This window comes from Micropterus salmoides, unplaced genomic scaffold (genome assembly GCF_014851395.1).
Source record: "Micropterus salmoides isolate LMB-PRFRI ecotype aquatic unplaced genomic scaffold, ASM1485139v1 Ms_hic_scaffold_20, whole genome shotgun sequence".
NCBI lineage: Eukaryota > Metazoa > Chordata > Actinopteri > Centrarchiformes > Centrarchidae > Micropterus > Micropterus salmoides.
Window position 1 is genome coordinate 20227675 of NW_024041151.1, and position 17106 is coordinate 20244780.

Here is a 17106-nt window from a genome sequence, read left to right on the forward strand (position 1 = left end):
GCTTTTATTTTCTATTTAACTCTTTTTAATTGTATTTAAATGTATTTTATATTGCTATATTATATTCACGTTACCATCGGTATTTTACTCTATTTTATTGTCTTCTAAGCATGCTTTATGTTGACACAGAAGCACTTAAGGAAAACCGTCTTGAATATGGAAACCGAGATATACTAAGTAGTGGTAAAGGAAGTATTGAGATCCTATACTTTAGTAAAAGTACCAATACAACAGATTGAGCACATTTTAACAACTGCTAATGATTATTTTAATTATGGATGAATCTACTAATAATTTTCTTGAGTAATCAATTCGATTTATTGCTTGGTCTGTGGTAAATATAATCTTGTCTTTAACTTATGATGGTTATAATGCTTGCTGATAAACAGATGTAATGTTGAAATGTAGCCTTAAATTCATTGCACTGTGGGTGAACCGTTCAGCTCATACAGTCTATGGTTTCAACAGCACAGTTTTAGGCCCTTTCATCATCAGCACATTCGACAGTTGTGAAAAAGTCTACACTAGCAAAACGTGCGACTCATATACATAATTTCTACTCTTAAAATAAAAACTTAGGGCTGAAAAAAGTAACACATATTTGTAAGACTGACTGATGAATATGTCACTAAACGGTAATTTTTAATAATGCAGAGAAATTGTCGTAAGTGCGGACCAAAGACACAGCTGCATTTACTTGCTTTCCAACATGGCGACTGACGGCACGTAGAATTTAGTTTTTGGGTAAAACATCGCTGATTATCGTAACATTTGGACCACCTGGACGTTATTTGGTTCTCGGGAAACCATCACTGTACCGTCAGCTTGGTTCCACGTGTAATTGGGAGATGTATCGTCGCGGAGCAGCAGCGAAAGACCACAACAACAAACCGGTGAAGAAGGACGTGAGTGACAGTGATAAATACGCCGACCTCTTGGTGTTCGGCTATGCCTGCAAACTGTTTCGAGACGACGAAAGGGCTCTTTACCACGAACATGGAAAACATCTTATCCCATGGATGGGGGACAAGAGCATCATGATTGATAGGTCGGTTGAACAAACTTAGACCGAAACATTATGCTAACCATCTATCCTGTCCGTTAGCCTGTTTCAAAATTCAAGGGACCACTTGGAGTTTGTCTTGTAGAAGCTTGGAAATACTTGCAACTGACGACGAATATTGTATTTATTGCCTGTTAACTTGTTTTTTGGATGTTCTGAACTGACAATAGATGGTATCTGAATTTTCTAGAATAACATACGAAGATGCAAATCCCTGCTAGTCTTTGCTAACGTTAGCCATGATGCTGAGCTATCAACAAACACTCAGGTGCCAATTAATTAGGCACACCAGCTAAAACTACTGCAGTCTAATACAACAACATTCATACAAATGGGGTGGACAACGTTTAAATAACACCACTGCAAACAAGAATAAAACATTATAAGCTTCATTAAGATAACATTTATTGCAGAGCTGCTATGTTTGACTCCTATAACATGGTGATCAGTAATTAAGTATACAAAATATGTAGTAAACTGACTTGAATATGGAAAGCGAAATATACTAAGCAGTGGTAGAGGAAGTATTGAGATCCTAGACTTTAGCAAAAATACTATCAACATACACTCAGGTGCCAGTTAATTAGGCACACCAGCTAAAACTACTGTAGTCTAATACAGCAACATTCATAAAATGGGGTGGATAACACTGCAAACAAGAATAAAACATTATATTGCAGAGCTGTTATGTTTGACTGCATTAGCTTGTGCTGTATACTTCCTAAACTGGCAATGGAGTGTATTTTAGAGACAAACATGAAGATATTTAAATTTTGTAATCTTTAAGACGACATATGTTAGCTTTTAGGTGGGCTTTGCATCTTGGCATGTTGGGAGAATTTCCTCTGGAAGCTTTTACTCCGGACATGTAACGTTATAGTTTATTAAAATGGCGGACATAAATAGAGAATGACACAAAAGATGTTTCTTTCAGTCCTTTTCAAATTGAGTTTTGCAGAAAATGTGTAAGTTACACAGAACCTGGGATTGCATTATGCTTCGCTGATGACCACAAGGCCAGAGCAAATTCTAACCAAGACTAAAGTTACTGCAGTTAAGGTGATTCAAAATATCACACTGTCAATGTGTAGGCAAGACGGTTTGACTAGCAAACAAAAGGTTTAAAAGGTGCTTTCAGTCTTTCTACGTTATCTTGCTGCATACGATGGAATAATGTTTTATTGCCACCTTCATGCAGAACACATAATAATTTACTCTAACTTTAAAACAGTGCATTTATTCTTTTGAATCACCTCAATCTGCAGTGGCCCAACTTGTGTTTCATTTGTACAGCCTTTGTATGTGTGTCTTTATCACATAACCCAGTTTCTTCCCCAGCAAGGTAGGCTAAGGGGTCCCGCCAAACCCCGAATGCCAACCACAGCATCCCATTTCTTTGTCTTCATGAAGAAACTGCAACTGAGAAGTGGCGTAGAGGGACGAACCCTGGAAAATGTCCTCCATTTGGGTTCTTACGGATAGGTATTTATGTGCTCGGGTTTGTGTGAATGTAACTTTTTTTGCAGATGTAGAAGTAATGATGAGTGTTACAGGGGGGAATTGAACCCTGTAAGGTAAGAGGCGAGTTGCTTTGTTTTAATTTTTTTCTTTCGTTTTTTGATGTAAGGTTGTTGGTTTGTAAGAAAATAGCAGCAGAAAGCTTGCGAGGTATCTTAAGAGCACTATCGACAATTAAGCCCAAGGACTTAATTAGGGTATTATTGTGTTGTCAGTATTTTGAGAAATTGTCACAACTTCTAGTATTTTACAATTAATCTCCCTAATGACAGAATTAAAGAGCATTTTTGATATTGTAAATTTTGGGTTTTAGGTCCCCTTGGTAAGTAGCTCCATGTTGTGTATAATAGGCTTTGTCGACTTCCTTCTCTCTAATCCTTTTATCACCCAACAGATACGATGGGCGTGGTCACTTACATGACCTTTCAGAGTATGACAGTGGGTCATGGAATACATCCTACCAGCTGTCAGAGGAAGAGGACAGGATCGAGGCGCTGTGCGACGAGGAGAGGTACCTGGCTCTGCACACAGACCTGCTGGAAGAGGAGGCCAGGCAAGGTGAGCAGATTGCTTGTTCTGATACTGGGCAATCAGATTATTTAGAATTTCACATATGGGCCACCTTAATGTGAATTTGCCCTTAGTGGGTCATTTTATAGGATGACCTTTCACCCTTAAAGGGATAGTTTTGAAGGTGGGGCTGTATGAGGTGCTTATCCATAGTCAGTGTATTACCTGCAGTAGATGGAAGTTTGTGCAGCCCCAGTTTGGAGAAGCAAAGAGGATGCTAAGCAATTTACTGCTAGTGAACAGGGTCAGCTGCAAAAAGTATTTTAGGCACCTAAAAGAAGCCCCAACCAAGTGTACACTATATTTAGAATATTCTCAGCACTTACCTTCCTGTCAGACATACATTTCTAGGGCCCTGTGATTTTTGCAATGCAGAAGGAATCGCAGAATTCGATAATAATAAAAATAATAATAAAAAAAACCATAATAAAAATAATAATAAAAAAAACCATAATGAAAATAATAAAAAACTGAATCAGCTGTAAAATGCGGAATATTGTGGAATCTGCCAAAATGTGCATACACATATGCAGGAGCTGTCAGATTGAAATCTGCGCTGTAGGTGCAAGACGTAAGCTCATTGTAGACTTAGTGGATGTTTGGGCAGAGTCAGACATCGCATGAGAAAAAAGGAAAAAAGTCACGTCCAGTCAAGCTTTGTAAACAAGGAGGAGCGTTGCCCACGTGAGAGTATCCTCTGCCAGGCGCAGTTATTACAGAAAAAAATGGAGACTCTGGTTACTGGTCATGTGACATAAACACTACCTATTTAGCACACCTGTGAGTGCTTCTTCAACTTCACTGAGTGAACCTGAAGAAGCCATAGGAAAAATGCGTTGTTTTTGTTGTATAATTTCTATATGCATATATGATGCATTTAATTTATTGGTATTGATTACATTTTTATATTTTCATATTGAATTGTTGAAATTTTATTTATCCACCACATGATTACACACACTTTCTGATTAGAAACTTTACTTAAATTATAAAACACGGAAATCAGAAAAATTTTAACGGAAAACAGGGAATTTAGGAAAAGATATGTTGTCATATTGTATTTCGCTCCACAGCAGAACATGGCTTATCTTCTGTGTGACTACAACTCTGTTTCTCGAGCCCTAAACACATTGCATGTATTTGAGATAACAACATTACCCATATACGTGTCATGGCTATGTAACTTGCAGTACTGAAGTTAGAAATTCAAAAGTAGATAAATAAGTAAATATGACAGAAATTACTTTTTAAAATGACCAATTGCTATTTACTGAGTGTATATATAATATATATATTTCTGTTGTTTTATGTACATTTATGAATATATGTATTAATACTATTTATTAACAACTAAAATAAACAGAATGAAGGACTTGTGGTTAAAACACAACCTACAAGAATATGCCATAAGGCCTGTTAAATTACTGCAACATATCTCAGTGTTGTTTCAGTGGCATATGATAAAAGCTATTTGCTTATGTCGCTACTTTCCAACTGATAATGTTATGACACTTGCAAATGTCTTGACAAAAGTGTTCCACTGACAGATGTTAGTTCCCTGGTATTTTACTGGCAGATACTGATCCTTGCAGGCAGCTGTCACTTAGGCTTAATACTTTTGTGCTAGCCAAGGTTGCAGGGCAAGCTATAACTAAACACCACCAACATGACACAGCAGCATGGCCGCTGTCAAATTTAAATGCTTCCTACACGTTGACACGTTTGTGGTGTTTATCATGGTGCTCATTACATTAACTATTTGAGTTCTTCAAGTCATGGTTAAGCCCTTGTCAGTGTTGCTGTTATAGAATTAAAATGTTTACTGTCTTCTCAGGCAGTCAGTGTTTGAATTAGAATCCAGAAACCTTTTTTTCTCAGGCTTTTGTCCTCTTTTTAACACTTTTCCCACAGACTAACCGTGCATTCAGACCAAACGCGAATTTAATCCTTCCGTTGCTCTCCTTGCGTGGGTTTTGTCGTTGCACTACTGCCAAGCATGTGCCAATGCTTTGTCAGGTCTGCCAATGATAGATGGATGATAAAAGGCGCAGTTGTAGCAGAAAAATCCAGTCTGAGTATGGGTGTTTATTTGTCCAAAAGCTCAGGCGCTCTCTCCTCCACAGCTCCCCGCAGCTGTCTGTCGGCCAGCAGAGATTCAGTATCTCCGCTGATCCTCTGCCTGGTCCTCTCCAAACAATGCTCTGAAGCCGTCTGTGCATCTCTCCGTGTCTCCACATCTCTGTTATCACACCGCCTCCAACCCTAGCTTCGCGTTTGGTCTAAATGCACAGTAACACTTAGGCTAATATGACAAGCCAGTGTCTGTACCAACAGAAAAGCGGCAATTTAATAAGAATTGCTGTATACTTTAATCTAGGTTTCTTAACACAATATTGCTTTTCCAGGACAAATCGTCAGCAGCATTACATTGCCTTCGAAGGCATGTTCAGCTTTCCATGTGACTCAGCTCAAGCGCTCCCATTTGTATGGAAATCACCTTCCACTCTAGGATACTCGCATCTCAGTCCTTTTACATTAAATTGAAACGGGCTGTTTTGATGACAAAGCACCCTTCTGAAAGACAGACTTAATGACTGTAATTGAATTAATAAGCCACAGTTTTAAGTGAAATATGGTATCTTTTTCCCAAACTGACAGGACAGAATGAGTCAGCTAATGATTTTTGCCACACACACACTTACACACACCCTGCAGAGGGTTCATCCGCCAAGCTGGTTTGCCCTTGGATTTGGAGGCCTGACCCCATTCACTTAGACTATTACCCATCTGTCCACTGAAGGGACAGCAGGAAATATTGATAGTTTTAGTGGTAATTTTGCCCTTGCTTCTTTCATAAAGATATAGTTTGCCATGAATTTAAAACGGTTGGTGTCTGGGGCCACGTAACCATGTATATTTGTCTAGCAACCAGTGACTTCACTTTTTGCGAGTTTTTTCTTTTTTTATTGGTCTGTGTGCTTGTACAAGTACATGCCATGGTTTATAATAGAACATCTCAGTCTCATGCGCTCTGTAATATTGTTTAGTCCAGTTAAATTGGACTCTGGTTAGTTTTCCCTAGGGCAGGGCCAAAAATTTTATCACGATAAAAAGTTTCATTTCTTCCGATATCGATAATTATCACGATAAGTATCAAATCGTTATTTCTTTCGAGTTTAAAGGCAGATTTATGATCCTGAGTGTGGTTTAAAATATTCTTTATGGTCAACACTTGATGTCAAACAGTGAATCACTTCACAAATCTGTGGTAGAACATTCAGTACATTCATTAAGTAAAAGCTTTTTTCTGTCCTTTTTCTTCAACAAATAAATCATCTTAAAAAATTTAATTCCTAATTTGTGTATGATTCAAGTGAATAAAATAAAACATTTATTGAATGTTTATTGAACATTTGTTATATTTTTATATAAAAAAAAAATAGTTATTGTTTTATCGTCCAGCCCTAGTTTTCCCTCTTGGTGTGATTTGTTTGGGCAGATTTGAACTGCAAATGTGTTCGGGTGCAGACCAAAACAACTGTGCGCCCAGACACTCTAAAAGAAGTACTCTGGGTTTTGGTCACAGACAGATTCCGAATTTCGAGTGATACGTTTGTGGTGGGAGCGTGATCCAACCTCAATTCTTCCAAAATACAATCAGGGCCCTTTGAAATCCATTAAACATTTTTCAGATTCAGTTTAAATTTTTTAGATTTCTGTGTTTTATGATTGAAGCACATTTTGTCAATAGAGTGTTTAATCATGTAGTGGATGTAAGTGGAGAAAATTGAAAAAATGTAATCGGTATCAATGTATTTGAATCACCCAAATATATGCAAATATTTATAAATTGCATCCACGTTTTTACTGATTCCATGATAATCCACATTTTTAGTTCTGTGAATATTCTGTGATCTGTCCGCATTTTCCACATTGCAGAAATCATAGGGCCCTATACAAGAGTTAACAGTTGCTAGCTGCTAGCCGGGATGAATTTAGATCTGACCTGTACTAACAGACTATGTTGCCGCCTTCTTATTTGGGTAGATAGGACCTACTTCTTGTGTTTACTTTCTTGATCCCTCCTCAGACACATCTAACCAATGAAGGTTCTCGCATGGCTTTTAACTGTGCTTTTTGGTTTGCACAGCAAAAAAACTATAGCTTCGAAAATGCCCAAAAAATGTCGTCATAATATAAATCAATCATACAAATAATATTCTTAATAGGTGCATGCTATAAGTTATCCAGGGCTACACTGAAATAGAAAATTATGGTCAGTTTGTGCAAGCTGATTTAAAATAATCAGCAGCACCGTAGTTAAGTTTTCTCCATTGTGTTTTTTTCTTGTTTTCCACAGAGGAGGAGTATAAACGTCTGAGTGAGGCTCTGGCTGATGAAGGCACCTACAATGCAGTAGCCTTCAAATACAGTGCTGACTACTATGACCCCTCTCAGCCCACTGAGGAGGAGGATGCGAGGAAGGAAGCTGGTGAGAATGGACATCACTCACAAACTTGCCTGTAAACACCAGCGTCAACTTTGGCTGTCATCCATCTGTATCTGACTTGATGCCTTGTCCCTTGGTATCAATATACTCCCAAAGCTCCAGATGCCGGGGAGCTGAAGAGATAGATTTTTGCACAAAATGCAAATGAGAAATCCATGTTCTGGTTTTTTATCACCCTATCTATGCCACATACCTCCGTGAAGCTAGGAGGCTCAACTAGAATCTCAAACCAACCATTTTTATCCATACCAAAAACACATCAAACACCAAGCATCTAAATGAGCTTATACCACAACATAAATAGCTATGTAAACACTGTACATGGCTGCTGTTATTGCCATTCAAATATCTCATCTCATCTCAGCCTGCACTGCAGTCCGACCACTCTAAAAAAGCTCAGCTCCAGCTCTGATCAGCTGTGTAACTCATATCACTCAAATCTCACAGAGTTATTAGCCGGATAATAATAACAAACGCACCAATATACATTTACAGTTACAACCGCTGACTCACTTTTACCGTTTTCGCTGTAAAACTCTTAAGCTTGGTTTTCGCCAGAGACTGCAGAAGAAAAAAATGTTGCTTTGGAACAGCTGGTCTTTAATCGTTGACGGTCTTTACAGCCCTGTAAGATGTTCTGTTTTGAAGTTATGGGCCTGTAAAGTATGGGAGTTCTTTCAGTCATGGGAATGCTGATGAATATTCACTGTTTTTATCAGTAGTTCAATGTTGCTTTATGTTATTTGGAACGTGGTTGCATGGAGAGAAATACAGTTTTGAAGAACACTCCTAATAAAAGTGAACATATAAACAATAAATATTGCCAAAACATGAACATATTTTATATATTTTTGAGAAATTGTATAATAACTGTTGTATATTACTTTCTTTTCATCAAATTTACAGTTACAGTTGTATTCCAGGTCTATTAGAAGATATTCAGTTGCATTATAATCTACAGGATGATGGTTTAGATATTGCTATTAAAATATAGATTTTATACCAGGCAAATATGAAAATATCATATTTTCCTTTATTGCATCTCCCATTTACTCTGTAATGGCAAAATATATATACAGTTCATATACAGTTGACTCATATTCCTTAGCTTCTGACCTATCAAAGGAGACCAAAATTATGCATCTAGGCTTAATGGTTGAAGGGTTATTCCTGATTCAATTTGGGTATGTGATTTTAGGCGTTTGTCTCTGACATTATCACAAATGCAGTATCACAAGAAAGTTCCTCACCACAATGCAAATTTAAATCCTGAAAGAGAGTGTATTTGCGCTGACAGATACGGAAACACATAATCACAATATTAATCAAATCATTGTCGCTATTATTAGCTCCTGAGTGAGCCATAATAACCAAAAGGGTAATTGTGGTATAAATTATCTGATGTCTGTCTAAATATGACAGATCTAGGTCTTCATATCCTTTCAGAATAAGAAACTTGATTTCAATGTGCACTGTATCTAACTTATTTAAATGTACCAACTTCATCTTAACAGAAATACTTGATTTCCACATATTTGTACCTAAATACCTACCTACCTACTTGTAGTCCTCTCCAGTTGTGTCAGCAGACTACCTTCTTGTCTCTCTGTATGGAGCTGCTAAGTAAAATGTGTGGCCATACTTTGAGTAGAGTAAGAGTTTGTTATGTGGTCACGTGATAAATGGAAATTATGCTGGGCTGCCTTTTAAAAAGTGAGAGTACTTCCATGTATTCTCCCATCAAATGAATCTCAAGGTACTACTCAACTGGGTATATATCCAGCGGGGTATATTTATTTTTGTTACAAGAGTTAATTTCATTATTTTTGTCCTCATATCTCTTCACATACATAGAAGAGGCAGAGCCTGAGGAGAGTGAGGAGCCGTTCGTTGCTCCCCCAGGCCTCGCTATCCCTCCTGATGTGGAGCTGGTGAGTATTAAATATCCAGCTGGCTTACTGATGTTGATCCCCTAGTGTCCTCTTCACAGTGTATATACAGAAGCATAAACAAGCATATTATGTACAGTGGGTTTAAACAATAACAAGAACATCTGTAGACTATAATGCTATTTAATACAAAACACCTTCAATAAATACAACCTTTTGTGAAGCCCTTGGAGTTAAATGTTATATAATAGTCCACATGATGAGGAAACCGATTCTGATGTCGGTGTCAACCATTCTCTTATTGGTAACTTGTGACCACTCTCAAATCAATTTTGATTTTATATGTCTGATTTTACACTATGATGGTTTATTCTGTTTACAGAATAAATGTTTGTCAATTCACCCTGCTGCCCTTGCCTGCTCTGGTCCACTTTCCAGACAAGGCAGAGCCTGCAGATTGGCCTGTTGATGGGCAGTCTGATGGCATGCCTTAACATTGACATTGTGCAGTTCAGCAGGGACACTTCAGCAGAATGGACTTCTTCCACTATCACAAACTACAATAAGCGCACCGCAGTATTAACTTGTCATGGCGTCCAGCGCAAAAGTGAGATGCGAAAGATATGAGCCCTCTTGAATAGATACTGCACAATGTGGCACAGTTTACTGCTCTTGCAGTGTAATTGGTGTCACGTGTTGTCCTAAACAGCATCAGTTTGTTTACTGTCAATCACAGGTATATGGTGTATACAATGCATTGAGTTTTTTTTCACAGTCTTCTGCCTTCTTTGTTAGGGTGACACTCATGATTCCACTCCCCCCTCAGTTGAAGCTACGCCCCCTCCGCAAAATCAGGGCCAAAAGTCTGAAACTGAGAAAATAAGATTTGAAGGTGGAAAAAATTGCTTTGATTCTGAAAACTGGAAAAAAATAAGTCCTCAAATATCAAAATTTATAAAAGTGAAAAATGAATATTAATAATTTATTCAAAATAATTCCAGAATTAAATCAACATTTTATTTAAACTGAAAACAAAACACTTAAACACTTATTTTTATTTTCAATATATGGTTGTAATTTTCAAGTTAAAGACCAAAACTTAAATGTTCGATTACATGTTTTAGTTTTTCTATTATTTTATTTTTTTATTAACAAAACATTTGCCCTGATTTAGCTCCACACAGCCTGAGAGATTTAGCTTGTTTATAAGTAGCTATTAGCCAAGCTAGCACATGTGCTTGTGTAAAACCAAAACATAGCTGCAGTGGATGAGACAGAGCAGATTAAAATATCGCTTGGTTCAAGTTTGTGCCTGCTTCTTGTACTGATGCAGTCCTTTTACTAGTATTGCTGTTTTTGCTGCACTTACTTACAGTAATTAGTTATGGTCAACTTGTGTAATCTGCAGTGCTCTCCGCTTACTTCACTCTGCGTGTGTGTATTTGCCGAGCTCTGCTGAGACGGGAGGGGAGGGGCTCCAGCGTGGCGCATTGTTGATAGGCTATTACTCGTGATTTGTAACCATTCAGCTAGCACTGTGGGCGAGACATTGCTCCAGCACACAGAGTGGTGAGTACAGACCTTTATATACAGTCTACGGTACAGACTGAAAGAAGCGGCTGCATCAGAGCCAAAGGAGTGAATTTTTAAATTAATTAATTATATCGGCTATCTGTTTTTGAAATGACCGATGCAGATTATTGGAAAAATGCTGAATATTGGTGCAGATAATTGGCCAGACCGATTATTGGTCGACCCCTAGTTTAAAACAACCCATACTTGTGCATTGTGTGTGCATACAGAGCACAACAGATCTGCAGTACACAAAATGCATGCAATGTTAGTGACTGCTTTCTAGATTTTGAATTTCTGTGTTGTGTATTTCTCATAATTATTTATTTTATTATTATTCTTACTGGAGTTTTCATTGATTTTGATAGTTACAGCAGAGAAGACAGGCAGCATGGGTAGGGCTGAGCGATATGGACCAAAAAGTCATATCCCGGTACTGTTGGGCAGAATTCCGGTATAAAATATATATCAATATTTTCTGCGAAGTGGGTTACTTCATTCTCCATTTCAAGTGTCACTCACTTATTGAATCCGCCTCCTTCAGTTCTCTTCACACTCACAGCCCTAATGTACCTCTGCTCCACACAGGTCAGTGTGCCCCGCTTCTTTCCGTCTTTCTCCCTTTATGTCTGCGCCGGTAACTTTCTCCATCAGTAGTAGGCTACGCTGTATAAAGTTGCCGAAAAAGAACTTGTCTTCTGGACTTTTCCACACTTGATTCCGTTCACAGCATGTTGAGGAGCCACGTTAACAACTTAGCCTATCAAAACTAAACCAAAGTGGTTGCTAACCAATGATATCTGACTGGTGTGTTCACTGTTGCTTTACCTGTTACGCTCTTGTAAAATATCCACCGTGTCGCAACTTGTAACGCAATAACTCTGTGCCTCTGTGTTAAATGCTACAATGTGTCTCCTAATCTGGGTGGACCTCTGAAGTGAAGTGTATGTGTGGGAAACCTTTTACTGAACCGTTTTTCTTCTTTTTACAAGCCAGGTCTTGAGCACTGTCTACCAGCACGGAGTTTGTTGTTAGAGAGTGTTTGAGTAGATGGCTGTGTTCAGACGCAGATGGAGGGGCGGGGCTGCACGGTGAAAGAGAGAGAGGAGCAAATGCTGGCACGACTTTACAGAAACATATTATTAACTCAACATCAAACTATCTCAGTATTAATGGTGTTGTCTGATTTTATATCTCTTTTATACTGCCCAGCCCTAAGCATGGGGAGAGCAGAGGAATGACTTGCGTGTATTATGCATCTCAGACACTTACCAGGATACAAATATTCATAATTTAATTGTAGTTTACAGGGCAGGGCAGAAACAGTTTGTTAGTGATATTGTATGTTCTTAAACTAAAATTATTTTGTTGGCATTTGCTTTTACAAGATAGCCGCCAGTGGTCACAACAGAGAATACAATATGTGATCAGATTGTAAAGGATGTCGCAGTTAATTGGCATGGGCCTCAGTTGATGAGGCCATGATGACTCATCTGTGCTTACATAAGATCACAAAAGATAGCTGTAACTGTATGTTATACTTTCAGGGCTCTGGCATGTTTTATGATGTTGCACGTTATGTTTTACTTTGGTTCCTTGGCGTTGCAACACTGTTGCTCAGTTGGCGGAGGATGCTTTCCTCGTGTATATCACGTCAACATAAAATCATTACTACACACCCCCTTTTTACCTAATGGCGAAGTTCTAACTTAAATTGGAGTGCGAAAGGCCCTTGTATGTGAAGTCCTTGGCAGCTTAAAACACAATAATGCTCTTAGTGTTGGACATTGGCATCTTTTTGGCCAGTGTCTTGAAAGGTAGTATTTATCATGACTTTCATCTTGGTGAGATATGAGGGTTCTTTCGGAAATTGCTGCACTTCTCTGTACTCTCTAGTTAATGACAATGATTAATCACTGAAAGCACACAATGGGAACAATAAGTAATGAATAATAGGCCATTTCTTGTTCCACTGATTTCCACCCCATGTGCGTTTTAAGAATTAATGTCATCACAATGAACATAAGAGTGCCTGCCATGAAAATACTTCAGAGACAACATGGCCTGTGTCCTTGGTATGAAGAAGCTATTCATAAACTGAGCATTGCATCCTAATGCTCACTCTTGTCTATGGTACTGACGTTTATATTTCACTCTGTTGGCGTAAGCTTTAAGAGTGTTTCTACAAGAAACACTTCCTGTTTTGTTTTTATGGGGTTTTTTTTCACATGAACAACCATTTTCAGAAATGAAGAAATTGATCATGGAATTATATATGCATTAAATATTTTAAGTTTATGTTCATTTCTTTACTTTTTTGTAGCCGGCAACCATCAAGACCCATAACATCATTGAGAGGACAGCCAACTTTGTATGTCAGCAGGGGGCTCAGTTTGAGATAGTCCTGAAAGCAAAGCAGTCTGGTAACTCCCAGTTTGACTTTCTTCGTTTTGACCATTACTTGAACCCTTATTACAAACACATCCTGCGGGCCATGAAGGAAGGTCGATACAACCTTGTCTCCGCCAGCAAGCAAGAGCAGTCACAGGGTGAGTTATAGAAAGCAGTCACTGAATCCATACAGTAGGTGTTATGCCCCCACACGGACATTAAATTTCCAAAATTGAGATGTGTCATGGACTGTGATCAATGCCAGATCTGTAATACACGAGCAATCAAAACAGAAGAATACACTAACAGACATTAACATTCTGCACTAATTTATAATGTTAAACGTGTGTGTGTGTGTGTGTGTGTGTATATATATTTATTTATTTTTTTCATTACTGTTTCTTTTTTTGCTTTCTTGCTGTAGAATCTCACTCTGATGATTCAGATGATGATGGGGATGGCAATTACCTCCATCCCAGCCTGTTTGCCCCTAAAAGGAGCTCTCGCCTGGAGGAGCTGGTGAAGGTAATGGATAAAGAATGTGGGCCCCGCCCAGTGTGGTGCTTTACCTGTTTGAAACAGTTACAGCCACTTTACATTGCGGCGCTGTCCTGTGAAAAGCATTTATTTCCAAAATTTCACATTTTAGTGAGCTAGGACAGGTAGCTAAAGACGTAGGAGAATGGTTTTCATTGGACTCTTTATTATAATGTTGTGAAAGTATGCTGTAAGTCCAACTGGTAGGTGGCCACTGCCTGACATGTGAATTATATTTACATCCTTTTAAAACTGCCCCTGTCTGTTGCTACATAAATTTATAACTATATTCTGTTTCCTTATCTTCATACTATTGTAGTTTTTTTGTTAGTGTTTTCATGTGCCTTGTCAGGGCAGCCATTAGTCTTTGAGAGAGCAAGAATGGAAGCGTCTCTTTTTAAAGAAACATAACAATCTCCCTTTACTAGCAAGCTGACTAAATAACTAACATTATTTATTTTTCATATTTCATGGGGTTAACTCTTAAATTCTGTAGATTTCTTGTACTGCACCAAAGAAGGTTACTGCATAAGATTAGTTGTTGAGTAATGGTTAATTATTGCACCGCATAGTATAGTTCTGTCTCCTATAATATGACGTAATGTGTGATAGACAGGCCTTATTCTTCTGCAGCCTCTAAAAGTAATGGACCCAGACCACCCTCTGGCAGCACTTGTACGAAAAGCCCAACAGGAAAGAAATGGCACTGCAACAATGGCAACCAAACCAGAGGAAGTGACAGAGCCAGCTGCATCCAGCACACCAGCGCAGTACACTGCTGAACGTGAGTAGAGATTTTAACACGCACAGACAGTACTGTGCAAGAGTGTAAAGCAGGTGTGGAAAAATGCTATAAGTAAGAACGCTTTCAAACATTTTAATAGATTACATCTATAAATGACAAAACAAAATGCAAAGTAAGAAAACAGAAGAAACATCTAATCAATATTTGATGTGACCACCTTTTGCCTTTTAAAGCAGCATTCATTTATCTAGGTACACTTGCACAAAGTCAGGAATTTTGTAGGCATATCATAAGGTGTATGATAAAGCAATTATACCAAAAAGGTGCTGTTGATCACCAATTCCATATGTATGTTGAGACACGATCATTAACTAAAAAAGATGTAGGCGAAATACAACTGGAGTGGGAACAGCCAAACTCTGCTAACAAGGTGAGGTTGCTGAATGTCCAGCTGTGCTGTCAGCTCAGAACAGGCAGAAAACAGTGGGACCCTGGTACACGCATCTACTGTCTGGAGAAGTCTGGTCAGACATGGCTGTCATGGAAGACTTGTTGCCAAAAAGGTCATACCTTTGACATGAGTCAAAATCGGGAACATTTGGCTGCATCAGAAGGCAGTTTGTTCGCTGAAGGGCTGGAGAGTGGTCATGAATAAGTATTTCCAGGCAACAGTGAAGCATGGTGGATTCCTTGCAAGTTTAGGGCTGCATTGCTGCAAATCTAGTTGGTGATTTGGTGAGTGAATGAATGGATTTCTCAGTGCTGAGAATCACAGGAAGATCCTTATTCATTATGCAGTACCATCATTGAGGCATCTGATTGGCCCCAAATTTATTCTGCAGCACAACAACAACCCTAAACATACAGCGAAAATCATCTTCAGTGTAAAGAACAAGGGGTCCTGGATTCCTGGAATTGATGTTTTTTTGAGACAAATAGTGGTCACACCTAGGGGTTTTAAATATTGATTGAAAATTACATTGCAGGTCTTTTGGATGGTCATCCTATTTAAATGCACTCACGTTTCCCTCAGATAGTCTTAAGTCGAAATGTAGCTGAATGTAACAACATGCGTTAATAAACCCTAGATTTTTTTAGATTAGATTAAACTTTATTGTCAAGTACTAAGACAACAGATTGCTACATACAGTAAAGTGCAGAGTAAATATAAATTACAGTGAGGGCCAGATATGAATACCCTAAGAAATAGACAGAATACACAAAGCGTGAACAGTATGCCCAGTGTGAAATGAATACTTTATACTGTATATACAGTGTAAACATGTGCAGCAGTTATGGTTGGCAGCGCAGGTGGATTAATCTTGTTATGCCATATTTAAATGTAAACTTTTTTTGATTTAGTTGCAAACTGCTTTGGCAGCATTGTTTAAATAACACATTCATGCCAATAAAGCACACACTGTATAAAATGTATAGTGCAGGTGTAAGTACACGTAATGCTAATAGTAAACATACAGAATAAACAGCTGGAGGTATGATATAAGTACAGTGGATACACTAGATCAGAAATGTATAGTATAGACAGTAGTATACATATGAATACAGTATAGGTCAGATATGTACAGTATTATAAATATGTTTTGGTATGTGATGGCATAAATAGTGCAGGTATATATATACAGTATATGTGTCGTAGTGTGGGTGGCAGTGGTAAGCGACATAAACCAACATAAAACCTTTTGATACTTAGACACAGAACTTGATAAATTGCATTATTATGATATACTAGGAATAGCAGCCAATAGTGCTGTTGATGTTAGTAAATTGTGGATGACCTAGCAAGTTCATCCATCGTCAGCGGTGGGGCTGGAGCCTATCTCAGCTGACATCAGGCGAAAGCCGGGGTACACCCTGGACAGGTTGCCAGTCCATCACAGGGCTACTCATAGACAGACAACCACTCACACCCACACCTAAGGACAATTTAGGGTCACCAATCAACCTAGCCTGTATGTCTTTGGATGGTGGGAGGAAGCCTCACTTTGCTTGCTGTGAGGCGACAGTGTACCGTATCTAGCAAGTTGATGCTGTTAATATGCATTGTAGGTCAAAACAGGGGGCTGTTCATTTCCCCATCCACGTAGCTGTGCTTGGTTTGGTCCAGTGAGAACGCCTTATCTTGTCTTTTGAACATTTTCGTTTTGCCATGTATGATGTTAATACAGTGTGTGGATAATAAGTCACTTCATTACCTCTTTTGTGCTGGAATGCCATCATGAGTTTAGTGTATGTAATAAGTATGCTAAAGACCTAACAATAAAAGCAGCTCAAAAACTTAAGCTAACTTTAA

At 38.4% G+C, this 17106-nt stretch overlaps 1 protein-coding gene across 5 annotated transcripts in view; it reads left to right on the plus strand.

The window, feature by feature from the left end:
- Positions 1–686: 686 nt before the first annotated feature.
- Positions 687–17106, plus strand: part of LOC119914220 (splicing factor SWAP) — a 57267-nt gene continuing 40847 nt past the window's right edge. For 3 of the 5 annotated variants that reach the window (XM_038733351.1, XM_038733354.1, XM_038733352.1), the window contains exons 1-7: positions 687–1048; positions 2976–3139; positions 7512–7643; positions 9516–9592; positions 13446–13671; positions 13938–14038; positions 14684–14834. In XM_038733351.1, the coding sequence (XP_038589279.1) occupies positions 849–1048; positions 2976–3139; positions 7512–7643; positions 9516–9592; positions 13446–13671; positions 13938–14038; positions 14684–14834 (1051 nt within the window). In that variant the 5' untranslated portion in view covers positions 687–848. Of the gene's footprint in view, positions 2546–2975; positions 3140–7511; positions 7644–9515; positions 9593–13445; positions 13672–13937; positions 14039–14683; positions 14835–17106 lie in introns of all 5 variants that reach the window. The other 2 variants (XM_038733356.1, XM_038733355.1) reach the window with 2 other exon arrangements.